The sequence below is a fragment of the Salvelinus alpinus genome, chromosome 12 (genome assembly GCF_045679555.1).
Source record: "Salvelinus alpinus chromosome 12, SLU_Salpinus.1, whole genome shotgun sequence".
NCBI lineage: Eukaryota > Metazoa > Chordata > Actinopteri > Salmoniformes > Salmonidae > Salvelinus > Salvelinus alpinus.
In genome coordinates this window covers 28,387,914-28,403,469 of record NC_092097.1, presented here as the reverse complement: position 1 = coordinate 28,403,469, position 15,556 = coordinate 28,387,914, and the positions used below count along the sequence as shown (strand labels likewise).

The 15,556-nt window shown below is 47.0% G+C and overlaps 2 protein-coding genes and 1 long non-coding RNA gene across 7 annotated transcripts in view; 1 reads left to right on the top strand and 2 right to left on the bottom strand.

The window, feature by feature from the left end:
• LOC139536601 (scm-like with four MBT domains protein 1) overlaps positions 1–4,866 on the bottom strand; it is a 26,399-nt gene extending 21,533 nt beyond the window's left edge. For 4 of the 5 annotated variants that reach the window (XM_071337257.1, XM_071337259.1, XM_071337261.1 and 1 more), the window contains exons 1-8: positions 4,787–4,866; positions 3,604–3,699; positions 3,429–3,520; positions 3,058–3,301; positions 2,802–2,890; positions 2,397–2,640; positions 2,081–2,175; positions 1,896–1,997 (exon numbers count right to left, since the gene is read on the bottom strand). In XM_071337257.1, coding sequence (XP_071193358.1) covers positions 1,896–1,997; positions 2,081–2,175; positions 2,397–2,640; positions 2,802–2,890; positions 3,058–3,301; positions 3,429–3,520; positions 3,604–3,628 — 891 coding nt within the window. In that variant the 5' untranslated portion in view covers positions 3,629–3,699; positions 4,787–4,866. Of the gene's footprint in view, positions 1–1,895; positions 1,998–2,080; positions 2,176–2,396; positions 2,641–2,801; positions 2,891–3,057; positions 3,302–3,428; positions 3,521–3,603; positions 3,700–4,775 lie in introns of all 5 variants that reach the window. The other variant, XM_071337258.1, reaches the window with a different exon arrangement.
• LOC139536604 (uncharacterized) lies at positions 4,434–6,761 on the top strand. Its single transcript, XR_011667338.1, has 2 exons — positions 4,434–4,754; positions 5,336–6,761. It is a non-coding gene; the product is annotated as an uncharacterized lncRNA (long non-coding RNA).
• On the bottom strand, positions 5,658–15,479 carry rft1 (RFT1 homolog). The gene is made up of 10 exons (XM_071337264.1): positions 15,190–15,479; positions 10,912–10,997; positions 10,376–10,492; positions 9,962–10,253; positions 9,462–9,596; positions 9,007–9,267; positions 8,725–8,869; positions 8,445–8,550; positions 8,061–8,310; positions 5,658–7,130 (listed from the first exon to the last, which is right to left on the bottom strand). The coding sequence occupies exons 1-10, from the start codon at positions 15,250–15,252 to the stop codon at positions 6,966–6,968; spliced, it is 1,620 nt and encodes a 539-aa protein (XP_071193365.1). The 5' UTR covers positions 15,253–15,479; the 3' UTR covers positions 5,658–6,965.
• Positions 15,480–15,556: the final 77 nt, after the last annotated feature.

The window sequence follows — 15,556 nt, the reverse complement described above, 5'->3', positions numbered from 1 at the left end:
TTAAGAGCAATGCGCATTTACGCACAGCAGCGGTACAGTAGCTTTATTAACACGCCGCACATCGCTCTTAATTTAAATTTAAATTTTCAGCTGCAGGTAGGATATTTAATACAGCCTATGTCTGTGTGCTTGGCAACGATACACGTGTACTGTTTGCGCGTGAAGGCGAGGGCGTCCGTGGCGAGTTTGTAGAGCGCGCGGTCAGGACAATCCATCCATGATTTTGCGGAGTTTAACACAAGTAGATATTATTGAGCTTGAGTATTTCGTTGTGTAATAATATGTTTTGAATGTTGAAAGTGATTCCATTTTTCAATAAATGTTGATTTCTTTAACTTTGCACCTTCGATTGAAACTTATTAAAAACAGACGCAATCTTGATAAATCACAGTGCGTATGTTATTTTAATCTATTTACATTTCCTCATCCCGGTATCTGCGAAATAGTATGTAAATGCCATATCTTGCATATTCCAAGTCATATACATACACCACATACACCAAGTCACTTGGCTCTGTCATATCCTCACATGGTCTCTCCTATCATTGCTATGCAGACGACACACAATTAATCTTCTCCTTTCCCCCCTCTGATAACCAGGTGGTGAATCGCATCTCTGCATGTCTGGCAGACATATCAGTGTGGATGACGGATCACCACCTCAAGCTGAACCTCGGCAAGACGGAGCTGCTCTTCCTCCCGGGGAAGGACTGCCCGTTCCATGATCTCGCCATCACGGTTGACAACTCCATTGTGTCCTCCTCCCAGAGTGCTAAGAACCTTGGCGTGATCCTGGACAACACCCTGTCGTTCTCAACTAACATCAAGGCGGTGACCCGTTCCTGTAGGTTCATGCTCTACAACATTCGCAGAGTACGACCCTGCCTCACGCAGGAAGCGGCGCAGGTCCTAATCCAGGCACTTGTCATCTCCCGTCTGGATTACTGCAACTCGCTGTTGGCTGGGCTCCCTGCCTGTGCCATTAAACCCCTACAACTCATCCAGAACGCCGCAGCCCGTCTGGTGTTCAACTTTCCCAAGTTCTCTCACGTCACCCCGCTCCTCCGCTCTCTCCACTGGCTTCCAGTTGAAGCTCGCATCCGCTACAAGACCATGGTGCTTGCCTACGGAGCTGTGAGGGGAACGGCACCTCCGTACCTTCAGGCTCTGATCAGGCCCTACACCCAAACAAGGGCACTGCGTTCATCCACCTCTGGCCTGCTCGCCTCCCTACCTCTGAGGAAGTACAGTTCCCGCTCAGCCCAGTCAAAACTGTTCGCTGCTCTGGCACCCCAATGGTGGAACAAACTCCCTCACGACGCCAGGTCAGCGGAGTCAATCACCACCTTCCGGAGACACCTGAAACCCCACCTCTTTAAGGAATACCTAGGATAGGATAAAGTAATCCTTCTAACCCCCCCCCCTTAAAAGAGTTAGATGCACTATTGTAAAGTGGTTGTTCCACTGGATATCATAAGGTGAATGCACCAATTTGTAAGTCGCTCTGGATAAGAGCGTCTGCTAAATGACTTAAATGTAATGTAAATGTAAATATTCCTTGAGACAAATTTATTAACTGATAAGGGCTATTTTTCACATTTGAAAGACAGTTAATAAATTGGGTTGTAGTGTTCTTACTGTGCTATGAGGTTTGCACACACTACATTTAATGCTTTAGTATATCCGGCCCAAACACTCCCTCCAAATGCTCCTGGCCCGGCCCCTCTGTCAAATTTTAGAACCCATTGTGGCCCGCGAGTCAAAAAGTTTGCCCACCCCTGAACTAGGGGAAACCTACCACATGATAATTGTGTCATTGGTAAACACTTATCATGAGAAGACGGATGCTGTGTGGATGAGGTGAGGGTGTTACTATGGTGACATGTGAGCGTTACCTTGGTGACAGTAGCTGGGCTGGTGTTGAAGGGGGCAGCGGGGTCCACTGCCTCTAACTTCATCCCCTCAGAGAAGCAGTGAGGAGAGAGGACTGGCCTGTCCTACAAACACACACACAGGAGATATGCCAGAGGGAGAGGGACACAGAAAGAGGGTGGGGGAGAGGGAGAGAGAGAGAGAATACCTTAAAGAAGTCTTCATTGATGGCCTCTTCTTTAGGCTGTCTAATGTTCTTTCTCACCTCCTCCCACTCTGTCTCGCTGCGCAAACCACGAAGCACTGCAACACAGCACAGTGACATTATCACTAACTTTCACTAATACTTAAACACACACACACACACAACAGTGGTCACCAAGCAACCAGCCCAGCATTAACACATCTTATTCAACAAGATCTTGATGATTCATTGATTGAGGTGTATTTGTGTTTACCCTAGTTTTCCAAAACCAGGGTTGGTCAACAGCGCCACAAGGTGCAAAGGCAGTTCTGTTTCTTACCAGCAGGTGGGGTGAGAGAGAAGCTGTTCTCCTCAGCCCAGCCAGGTGGGTGTAAGAGGGGGTCCAGGTAGAATACCCAGCGCCTGGTCTGTGACTGGGTGAGCCCCTCCGTCCCAGTGTAGCGCAGACACAGCCGGCCCCCTACGTTGTCCTCCACCTGGGCCCCCCAGGCCACCCCCGGGTCTACACTGTCCTGCAGCTCCACACACCACCCCAGGGGGAACAGGTCTCCCCCTGTCTGGGCCTGGACACAGACAGAGAAGTTTATTTTTATTTTTTATGGACATTTATTGATACTAAACAATCAAGCTGTTCTGAAATTATTAGTAATGTTGAATAGGTCCCAACTATAGTTATGGTCCTAGTGTCCCCACCCTCCCTGCTCCTCCCTCCCCCCAGACTCACCCCCTCCAGTAGGTGTGCTGGTGCACTCCCTCCCTGAGCCAGAGCCTCCTCTAGGACAGCATCCCAGTCAGCATGTTTCTCACGGACACCTGGACACACATCATATTTATGCATTTTGTACATCTGTATCCTGTTCATTCCTGTATGAAAAGTTTTAACAGAGTTTTCCAATGCATTTATTTGAGCACAGGGCCAAACCGGTCTACAGCAACACAAATGTCTATTTCCATCAAACCCTATGTCACCCCCTACTCACCCTCAGGCGGTCTCATTGGTTGCCTGTGCTGTCTGCTCCAGCCCAGAGGGTGGAGGTCAGAGTTCATGATGTCACACCAGAAGTCTGCTCGTCGGTCGTCGTGGTAACCCTCGTAGCGCAGCAGCAGCAGTTGGCCACAGGTGGTGATGATGGTTGCCACCCAGTAGGGTTGGTCAGGCTCCGAACGCACACACACCTCCAAACTCATCCCTGGAGCCAGCCCTGTCTGCAGGCTACGGTCTACCTGAGAGGGAGGGAAGGGTGTGTATGTAGATATACAATAAATATGGCCATGACCACAAAAAACTCTGGGCCCTAAATATAAGTACCATATCTGCAAATGGGCCCTGATGCAGTGTGATAAGACATACATGTTTGAAGGCGTGATGTGGAACCGCCAATACTCCATTCTCCTCTAGATATTCATCCCAGTTGAAGTCAGACTCCAGTTCAGAGCCGCCTTCTGAAAGACACACACAAACTTATTTACAAAGACAGAAATATCATCTGAATACACCTCTGCCATTCAACCATTGTGAGACTCACCAGATTCCTGTGTCTCGGGGTTCATGATGCCCCTACTGTGTTCCCAACACCACCCAGGAGACTGTATTAGCAACAGCTAAAACCACTTTGATCCAACTGAAAAAGATACAAAAGATAGGATGTTAATAAATAAACACCTCTGTAGAAGTACATCTGTTTAGGGCCTGGTACTCAGTGGCCTTTAGATCTCACATACTACACACTTATACAGTCCAAGTCCACCATCTCCCTCTTTCTCCATCTCATATTATACACCCATTCCCCCCTCCCCCCGAAATCAAGCTGAAAAACCCCTTCCTGTCAAAGCAGTAATATCAAACGATCATGGGATGTGATCGCAATGCGTGTGGAGTCTGCACTTTTGAGGTTATAAATTGCACACTAGCAGCCTCTGCCTCGCGACAGGTGTTCCCGCCAGTAGCTGAAAGAGATATTCCTATCTCAGAAAAGGTGTTGGTTGACCATGACAAACTCAGCACAAAAATGCTAATGCCAGCCTACACATAATATCTTCATATTTGGTTGCGAAAAGGGCTGTAAGAAACAGTCAATATAGTATTGGTCACATACAAGGATTGCATTGGTCACATATAGCCAGCCATAGACTACAGTGAAACAGTGTAATAGGCTGTACTGTGTAATAACTACAATGTTAAAATGTTTACGATGTTACTACATCAGGCCGCTTGCAATGACACATCGCAAGCTAAACAAACATCAGATAAAACACTAATCTAGAAAAAGCTAGTCTGACTTTTCAAGGATAGTTTATGTCAGCATCAGCAATATTGCAATCTACTGTTGACACAATCTTCCAGGCAAATGCGTAATGCGCCACCCCAACTTTCAATGTTATATTGTGTTCAAGTAAAATTGTATTGACTACATTGAAATGAGAAAAGGAGAATAACAAAAGCTGGCTTGCCTATGACGGGTTTACAATGTTGATCGTGGATATTAAAGTCAGTGAGAGGAAATTGATCGGGCGCGCGAAGCTGGTGCACCGTTTCCACTGACCACGAGCAAGTTAACAACTGAAATGTCAAGTATGGGTATGGCGCTGCCTACTCAGTCGAGCACAATACAGCTTATTCGACACCAGGAAAAAACACACGGGAGCCACCAAGGCAGCTGAGAATAGTAAATAATAGGTAAGTATTTCGTCCACGTACGTGAATCTCACCTTTTCCTAGTTCTTCCAAGTAAATTTAAAACGTTACCCCCGTCTTTCTCCTGTCCTCTGCCTCGTTCCAATATGGCACGAACCTCAACTGCGCATGCTCGATCATTCACTTTCTCAACCTGGTGCTGTCAAGAGGCGTCCCGCACTGATGGACTTGTTAATGTATTTGAGCGATTAAAGGGAAAATATTGACATACTCTGCCCAAGGCATTGTGTTCTCTTTGTTTAAATTACAAATGCATATCTAAATCAATTCAACTTATATCCTGCCACAAACAACGACGCGCGGACCGAACAAGGATAAAGCATAAGAAAACAAGTATACACAGCCAGTCGTCGTGAGCCATGCAATAAAGCACCAGTTAATACAAAAAATGAAATTCAATACAGACCTATCTCGAGATAATTTTTCTGCATCAATTTTCTATCCTAAATGCAACTTTTCGTTTGTATCCCCCCTCCCCATGTTCTTTTAAATCAAAGTCTAATTTTGTAGGCCAAAGACCAGGTTGGACTTTTTTGATTCCATAGCCTTTTTTACTCTCGCAGGGTGGGAACTCGTGCAGTAGGTCTGACTGCTCCGTTTCCATGGCAACAACATCACGAGAAGCACAAAAGGATGGATGTGGGGTGGCGGGAAACTCGACGCAATTAATGCCATTGAATTTCAATGATTGATTGATACTAGACAATATTCGCTGCCATGCAGAGTAAATTAGCAATGTACAGATTAATTTTGTATCGCTCAGAAAGATGGCAGGAATATGAGCATTTGTGATTTCAGACTTTTTTGTTATGATACTTATACAATGATATGGGACAAATTTCCCTAATACACTGTATCTAATCTGTAGTAGGCTACAAATAACAATTATTCAAAATCCACCTGTTTTTATTTATCAAAACCTAATTTGGTTACAAAATAGCCTACCTCTCAAGCTGTTTACATTAAAAAAAACTCAACAATGTGCAGGTGAAACAGTGTTTTCAGTGCTTGCTCATACTGTACACACAAAAAGAGCTCTATTTTCATGTCATCCAATAAATGTAACCGCCTGGAGTTTGCTAAACGCATTTGGACTGGAACCAGTGCTATGGTCAGATGAGATGAAAATAGAGTTCTTTGGCCACGCACACCAGTGGTGGGTTTGGTGGCAAAAGACAGATGCCTATGCAGATAAGAACCCCATATTTACTGTAAAATATGGTGGTGGATCATTGATGTTATGGGGCTATTTTGCTTCCACTGGTCCTGGGGCCCCAACGGCATCATGAACTTTACCCAGTACCAGAACAATTTAGCCAAAACCCTGGTTGCGTCTGCCAGGAGGCTGAAACTTGGCTACAAGTTGATTTTCCTGCAAGACAATAACCCCAAGCACACATTAAAATCCACCTTTTTTTTTGTTAATTGACCACAAAATATCAACATTTTGAAATGACCATCTCAGTCTCCAGACTTGAATCCCATTGAAAGCCTGTGGTTTGAATTGAAGAGGGCAGTCCATAACAGCAGAGGAAGGATATCAAGGATCTGGAAAGATTCTGTATGGAGGAATGGTCTAAGATCCCTCCCAATGTATTCTCCAATCTCATAAAACATTTTAGGAAAAGGCTCAGTGCCATTATCCTCGCAAGGGGTGCTGGAGTATTGACCACTATCTTTTTGAGAAAAAGCAAACATTACTTGTTTAACAAAATCTCTTTCTCTGAGCAATTGTATTAGTATATAATAATATAATTTCCCCGAAATTTGAGCATACAATATAGCTCAGTATTTGTTTTTATTTATTTTATACAGTACTTTTTTCTTTATCAATGTTGCCAATATTTTTACTCCTGACACACACACACACACACACACACACACACACACACACACACACACACACACACACACACACACACACACACACACACACACACACACACACACACACACACACACACACACACACACACACACACACACACACACACACACACACACATATTTCTGGCCAGTGAGCTGCTCATTCCAACTTCACCCTCAGTCCATGACATGGTCACTTATGATTGCAGCTGTTTCCACATTCCCCTCCAAGTCACTGTGTTCAGATCTATCTATCCTTCTGCCATTCGGTTTATCCTGTCTCTCTCTCTCATTATAGCTGGCAGGTTACTCCTCTGCTGGGCAGGTTTAGGTGTGTTTCTTCCCATAGCGAGGTAAGAGCTGAGTCCGAACAAACTGAACAAGTTTTGTCTCTGTGAGAAGGACAGTGACAAGTACACCTAGTAGACACCCGGCCCCCACGGCGATGTGAACCAGCCTTAGTAACCATCCTCCGTCACAACAGAACACACCCTGAAACAGCAGAGTACAGACAGATGGGAAATCGGATTTGAATAAAAAAAAATAAAAAAAATATCTTGTCTCATCGCTACAACTCCCGTACGGGCTCGGGAGAGACGAAGGTCGAAAGCCATGCGTCCTCCGAAACACAACCCAACCAAGCCACACTGCTTCTTAACACAGCGCGCCTCCAACCCGGAAGCTAGCCGCACCAATGTGTCGGAGGAAACACCGTGCACCCGGCTCCCTTGGTTAGTGCGCACTGCGCCCGGCCCGCCACAGGAGTCGCTGGTGCGCAATGAGACAAGGATATCCCTACCGGCCAAACCCTCCCTAACCCGGACGACGCTAGGCCAATTGTGCGTCGCCCCACGGACCTCCCGGTCGCGGCCGGCTGCGACAGAGCCTGGGCGCGAACCCAGAGTCTCTGGTGGCGCAGCTAGCGCTGCGATGCAGTGCCCTAGACCACTGCGCCACCCGGGAGGCCCGGAAATCGGATTTTATGGTAAATAAATACATAGACAGATAAGACAATCTGTCTCACTATTATCTCTGATTATTTGAGAAGAATAAATATATAGTTTGTATACTAACTCCCATTTCTATGATTGTAAGGTAGAAACAATAACTGTTTCATTAAATGTCAGAGACAGACTTAAGTGTGATTGGCTGATATGTGATTGGATGGTGTATACAGTATGTGGGGTGTATCAGAGGAGGCTGGTTGGAGGAGCTATAGGAGGATGGGCTCATTGTAATGGCTGGAATGTAATTAATGGAACGGTGTCAAACACATCAAACCATATGGAAACCACATGTTTGACTCAGCTCAATTTATTCCATTACAGCCATTACAATGAGCCCATCTTCGTATAGCTCCTCCCACCAGCCTCCTCTGGCGTGCCCAGTAAAGCAGTGAGGAGAACAGTTATAGTGTGGTACCTCAGAGAGAGCAGTGAGAACTGCACTGAGAGCCAGAGCCAGCAGCAGAAGAGGGGAGGGCCTCAGGCCACGCAGAGGCGTCCACTGGCTAGACAGGAAGTAGCGGTGGATGTAGAACAGGCTGTGAAGGATACGCAGGCCCATGTTCAGACAGTTAGCCAGGATGAAGCCAATGCCCCCTGCCCACCACGTCAGCATGTAAGACAGGAGCAGGAAGGAGATAGACAGAGCCAACATCACCAGGTTATACCTGGGGACAGACGAGAGGGCAACGTAAGCAACATGATACACACTGTGTGTGTGTGTGTGTGTGTGTGTGTGTGTGTGTGTGTGTGTGTGTGTGTGTGTGTGTGTGTGTGTGTGTGTGTGTGTGCCTTCTCTCACCTGTCAACCTCTTCCTTGCTCATGGCAGCAAAGACAAAGCACTCAGTAATTCCATTAATGGCCAGTAGGAGCACATAGGAGCTATAGCATCGCAACAGACTGGGCCCTTCAATATAACACAAATATCATTACACACAACCACTCACATAAAACCAGTAGCTTGAGGAATTAGATTATTCCAATCATTGCTGAATAAGTTCCTTTATCTCTATAACTCCAGTGATTCAGTTGACTATGGTGGTTGACTCAATTAATCGATTCATTTGGTTAGTTGACTCACCTGCACCACTGCTCAGTAGAGATCCCCCATAGATGTCCAGAGCCAGGTGAGAGTAGGCGTAACCAAACACTGTGATGATCAGACCAATCACAAGCACCAGCTTCAGCAGACACTCCAGAACTTCAGCTGCTATGGCAACCTCCTCCTGCAGACCAATCAGCAAGCGGCATCAATGCATCTGCATGAGCTATGATGTGTGTGTCAGACAACTTTATTTATCATTGGCCACTGACAAATGGTGAAATGAGTGAGGTATTTGATTGGCTGACTCTGCCCTCTGACCTGTTTCTGCTGCCTGACGTCCCGCCCCCTCTCCAGGACTTTGGCAAAGAAGACGTAGAAGCTCTCCTCGATGGGCAGGAAGATGAAACGGGCAACCATTGAGCCCAGGTTGTTGACGATGTCGTACACGCCCTGCTCCCCGAAGCTCAGCACATTGAGGAAGGTCATGACATAACGCTCGCCCTCCGTCAGGATCTGCTTCAGAAAGGACTGCTTGAAGAAGCTCCACGTCAGCCTGGCCAACGTCCAGTCAATCACAGGCTACAGACACACACACAACGGGATGACAGCACACACAGTTGTGACCTGACATAGTATATGAATGAATGAACCAAACAATCAATTTATCATTGATTTGTCAGTTAATACAACCAATTGCTTTCGTATACTGTATACTAGCTCAGTGAGGAGTGTATGTGGTGAGTGACGGTTAGTGCTGTTGTGGTGAATGTTACCTCTCCTTCAACTCTGGAGGGCAGCAGGTCTGCCACACGCTGCAGGGGGAAGTACTTCCTGTTGGCCTCCCCAGAGCCCAGGAAACGCAGGAAGTAGACAAAGTAGCACAGCACCAGGAACCCTGTGTACACCAGCTATGAAGGACAGGCCAGTATAAGTTAGCTAAGTAGACACTCGTCCACAGTGATTTATGAGGGTTGCATGCAATACCATCTCCACCTATATAGATTCATATTTACTAACACAACCTTACTCCATGACTACTTCATCTTTTTGACAATACCTTCTATGCACACAACCCTCTAACCATACTCCCTTGTAACCAGTGATGTAGTGGTAAAAAAAAAAAAAAAAAAGTGGGTAAACGCTGATTGCGGTGAATTAAGCAATGCTGCCTATACTTTCAATGCATTTTTATGCAAAAGGTGGGTAAACGCTTGCGCTAAATAGACAAACATAAGATCATTTGTATAAGGGATGGGGCTGCGTATGTATGTACCTGAGCAGCAGAGAATATGTAGAGCCCCCACTGAGGAGCAGAGACCACCAGCACCACTGTCAGAACACACTTAGCCACCATGGCCAGGCTCTCAGCAACCACCTTCAGCCTGACAAACATATGGGCCTGAGCCAGGACCCAGAGAGGCTCAGCCAGCAGCTCCTGCAGTGCGGCCAGGGCAAAGAGCCCCACAGCGGGGCCGTAGTGGGGGATGGTCAGGGGATCCGGAACCTCCAGGAGCCACAGCCACACACACACCAGGAGAGATGCCCATAGTACACCCAGCGGCATCCTGGGAGGATGACACACACACAATCATTTGTTATGCAGATAGTGCCGATGAAAGACCCAACTGTGTATGTTCTGACCAGAGCCAACACTGTGGAGCAGCAGCTCCCCTATAGTCCCACTCACGTCAGCCATAGCAGGTTGATGACTTGTCTCCAGTTGTGATCTGTTCCGCCACTCAAACAGGCTCTCCTGAAGGCCTCTCTGGACAAGAAGACCAGCGTGGAGTACAGCAGTGTCAACCTGCGCACACACACACACACACACACACAGTATGTAGGGGTGTTAGTTTTTGTTTAACTGCAGGTTTGGACAGCTCATATTGCAGCAGGTGTAATGTTATACAAGAAGGCAATTCCACAGTAACAGACTGATGCTGAGACACTTTCCACTTTAAAATGTACGTCAAACCGAAACCAATGATTGCAAAGTTAAACAAACCACACAACTCCCTAAACTTCACTTCTGCACTGTTCTTCAAGTAAATGTTTTTGTAAAATATTCTGTGGAAATTGCTCAAAGTCATCCTTGTGCATAGAGTTGTATGGTTTGTTTAACTTTGCTATCATTGTTTTTTGTTTGGCCTACATTTTAAAGTGAAAAATCTGAATCCCAGCATCACTCTGTTACCATGGAATTGCCACAGAGTAAAACAATCTTACCTGACGTTGACTACGCCAATCAACTCTTTGGACACAAAGCGCAGCGTGAATGCGTTCAGCAAAAAGGTGAGCACACGAAACATGACCTAAAAATAACCAGGAACATATTCAGTAGGCACATAGATAGACATGCAATGGACATGATTATCTCACGTGGAATAGAGATTGCTCTGTAACTTAGATGTCTTTCTGCCACTTGAATATTTTATGCCTTAGGACAACAAACACACACTTGCTTATGGTAGCCCATCATATCCGATGACGACTTCCACTTCTGAGTTAACGGTGAATTCTTTGGTGACTGTAGAATCCAATCCGAGATCCACAAACTGTATTGCAGGTGGGGCCTATGCAGTCTATTGTTGGCGGGGCAGGCATGGTTGAATGTCTCCTGAGCTGTTTTTGCTGTCTCTTTGTGCTCCTCTCCTCCTCCCACCTCTGTACACGATCTGGCAGAACTGCCACCAGGTGGAACGGTTGGCTGCAGCATCCTCTAGGTCTGTGGGTTTGATGTTGCATTTCTTCAGCAATGTTTTCAGCTGGTCCTTGTAGAACTTAATCTGCCCCCTGCAGACCACCGGCCAGGATGTTCCGTGGCAAGCGCTCCTGAAACATTCTAATGACATGCCAAGCGAGCGCAGTTGGCGTTGGATGACCATGGCCTCCATACTCTTACAGTTGGTGTTGGGTGACCATGGCCTCCATACTCTTACAGTTGGTGTTGGGTGACCATGGCCTCCATACTCTTACAGTTGGTGTTGGGTGACCATGGCCTCCATACTCTTACAGTTGGTGTTGGGTGACCATGGCCTCCATACTCTTACAGTTGGTGTTGGGTGACCATGGCCTCCATACTCTTACAGTTGGCGTTGGATGACCATGGCCTCCATACTCTTACAGTTGGCGTTGGATGACCATGGCCTCCATACTCTTACAGTTGGTGTTGGGTGACCATGGCCTCCATACTCTTACAGTTGGTGTTGGGTGACCATGGCCTCCATACTCTTACAGTTGGTGTTGGGTGACCATGGCCTCCATACTCTTACAGTTGGCGTTGGATGACCATGGCCTCCATACTCTTACAGTTGGTGTTGGGTGACCATGGCCTCCATACTCTTACAGTTGGTGTTGGGTGACCATGGCCTCCATACTCTTACAGTTGGCGTTGGGTGACCATGGCCTCCATACTCTTACAGTTGGCGTTGGGCGACCATGGCCTCCATACTCTTACAGTTGGTGTTGGGTGACCATGGCCTCCATACTCTTACAGTTGGTGTTGGGTGACCATGGCCTCCATACTCTTACAGTTGGCGTTGGGTGACCATGGCCTCCATACTCTTACAGTTGGTGTTGGGTGACCATGGCCTCCATACTCTTACAGTTGGTGTTGGGTGACCATGGCCTCCATACTCTTACAGTTGGTGTTGGGCGACCATGGCCTCCATACTCTTGCAGTTGGTGTTGGGCGACCATGGCCTCCATACTCTTACAGTTGGTGTTGGGCGACCATGGCCTCCATACTCTTGCAGTTGGTGTTGGGTGACCATGGCCTCCATACTCTTACAGTTGGTGTTGGGTGACCATGGCCTCCATACTCTTGCCGTTGGTCTTGGGTGACCATGGCCTCCATACTCTTGCCGTTGGTCTTAGTATATCTGTATGGGCCACACGGTTGCACCAGATGATTCCCAGGATGCACTGCAGGCATCGTATGTGGAATCGCTTGAGCTGCTTGTTGTGGCGACTGTAAATGACCCAGGCTTCACAGCTGTAAAGAAGTGTGGTGATGCAGACGGCTTAATAGATGGCGACTTTGGTGTGGAGGTGGAGATCCCTGTTTTGGAAGACCCTGCACCTGAGTTTCCCGAAGGATTCTGATGCTTGCTTGATCCTATTTTGAATTTTGAGGTCGATGCTGCAGTCCTCCGAAAGGATGCTGCCCAGGTATTTGAAGGACGGGACTATTGCCAGTGATTTGTGTTCAATGGTGCAGACAGGCATGGTGGGTGGAGTGCTGGATCTCCATTGGTAGACTACCTCTGTCTTGGTGGTGTTGATAGACAGTCCCATCCTACTATAGACCCTCACAGCCGCTACAAGGACGGACTGAAGGTCTTCCAGAGTGTGGACCACAAGAGCACAGTCATCAGCACACTGCAGCTCAAGAAACCGCTCCATCAAAACCTTGGTGGTTGCTTGGAGCCTCCTGATGTTGAATAGGTTTCCATCCAGCCTGAAGTCCACCGCAACCCGCTGCTGTCCTCAAGCTCCTTGTGGAGAAGCTGGGTGACACATAGGAGGAAGATGTTAAAGAGTACCGGTGCCAGCACACACCCATGCCTCAAACCAAAGCGCACTGACTCCTGCCCTCCTATGGCCACCCGAGCCATCATCCCATCATGGAACTGGCAAAGGATGTTGATAAATATGTCTGGACAGCCAAATTTGAGTAGAATGCCCCATAGTAGTTCCCTGCTCACAGTGTCGAAGGCCTTGGAGAGGTTGACAAAGGCCATGAAAAGGTCCTAATGTTGTTCACGGCACTTCTCCTGGAGTTGCTATGCCGTGAATATCATGTGGACCGTACTCCTGTTCTTTCTGAAGCCACATTGTGACTCTGGCAGCAGTTCCTCTGTGATGTTGTTTGCCAGCCTGTGTAGCATCACCTTGGCCAGGACCTTGCCGGCAACAGCCAGAAGGGATATCCCCCGGCTGTTGCCGCAGATGGACTTGACACCCTTGTTCTTATAGATGGTGACAATGTTTGCATCCCGCCACTGTTGGGGGACGATCTCACGGTCCCAAACCTCAGTGATGTACTGGTGGAGCATTCTGGTGCAGAAGTAACCTCCCTTCTTAAGTAGCTCTGCCGGGATGCTGTCAGTGCCAGGAGTCTTGTTGTTCTTGAGGGAACGGATAGCTGATAACACCTCTTGGAAGGTCTGTAGGAGAATGCTGATTGAGTAGTGCATCAAAGTGGTCAGACCACTTCATCAAGATCTAGTTTTAGTCCTTCAAGAGAGTCAGACCATCAGCTGTTTTCATGGGAGTGACGGAGCGACTTCTAGGGCCATAGATGGAGTGACTTCTAGGGCCGACTTCTAGGGCCCGGCTCCCGAGTGGCGCAGAGGTCGAAGTCACTGCATCTCAGCGTTAGAGGCGTCACTACAGACCCTGGTTCGATTCCAGGCTGTATCACAACCGGCCGTGAGAGTCCTATAGGGTGGCGCACAATTGACCCAGCGTCGTCTGGGTTAGGGTTTGGACGTCATTGTAAATAAAATAAAAATCTTAACTGACTTGCCTAGTTAAATAAAAAATAAAATGTTGATTGGTAGAAATGTGAAATTCCTGTGACTTATCGTCCACCATTTGTTCTGCAGAGCACGCAAGGTTGTTTGCACTTCCTTGAGCGATGCACGCCATTGCTTGTAAAGGGTAGTAGATGTGGGGCTGTTGAGAGTAGCCCTGTGCGCATATTGTCCAGTAAGGTTGTGATGGTGTCAGAGTTCTCATAGAACCAGTCCTGATGTTTCCTACCTTTGTAGCCAATGGAGTGGGCTGCTGCCTGATAGAGCACTGAGATAATAGATGCCCACTTCTGGTCCTCTGCGCTCAGAAGAGGCTCAGTCTCCCTCAGCCTTTCAGCGAGAGAGCAACAGATGTACATTTCACCTCAATTATGTTGACTAACAGATACCCCCCTCGCTATTGTTATTTTACTGCTGCTCTTTAATTATTTGTTACTTTTATTTCACTTATTTTTCATCTTAAAACTGCATTGTTGGTTAAGGGCATGTAAGTAAGCATTTCACTGTAAGGTCTACACCTGATGTATTCAGCGCATGTGACAAATACAATTTGTAGCATAACGCATCTTGGCTAGGGGGATACGGAGAGACATGAGTCTTTCACTTATGCAGACAGGTGTTTCGGTGAGGCTGGGTAGAAGGCTGTTCTTAATTGCCAGTCACACACCATGCTGATGTTGTCCACCCGGAGGGTAACCTTTCAAGAGGATGTAATCTTCTCCCTTCTCTTTCAGTGAATCTGGTCCCACTCAGGGCACACACTAATCGCATCAACAACTGCTACAAAATCTAGGCATTCAGAAAAAAATGCTACATAAAAGGATATTTCACTACAACTAACTTAAAAGTATGTCCTCCACATGCTACTCTGAGGGGGTGGATATAAGGTATTTTAGCAAGGACACTATTGTCATCAAGTGCAAAAAATGAGTTTGGCATAGGTAATTATAATAGCTAGCTACTTTACCTGAAGCAAGACATTGTATGACGCGAGAGTGGAGGCATTCTTCAACATATCTTGGGAACTCATCGTACAGCTAGCTAGCTAGCCCTCTTCCTTTGAGGTTTCTGACAAAGCTTCTCCAGAAACTGCACCGTGAAAAGGAGCAGACTCACAGATACGGACAGTAAGTGCGTTATGAAGTATGAATCTGTACTAATTGTTGTGCCATTTGTCTTTTCTGGTGGATCGTATGACCAGACCTGACTACATACAGCTTTAGAGATTTCATGCTATCAACTTCCGTACACATGGAAAGTCACTACCACGTCACCAGAACGATTTGTGTACATTATGCAAGTGGCCCGCTAGGCGGCGTGGTCACCCCAGCGTT

Bases quoted from the DNA above. Each gene is read 5' to 3' on its own strand.
- rft1 (XM_071337264.1), bottom strand. From the start codon at position 15,252: ATGAGTTCCCAAGATATGTTGAAGAATGCCTCCACTCTCGCGTCATAC. The intron at 10,493-10,911 runs GTAAGATTGTTT...GTGTGTGCGCAG, and splicing joins ATTGGCGTAGTCAACGTCAG to GTTGACACTGCTGTACTCCA. The intron at 8,870-9,006 runs GTCAGAGGGCAG...ATTGGTCTGCAG, and splicing joins ACGTCAGGCAGCAGAAACAG to GAGGAGGTTGCCATAGCAGC.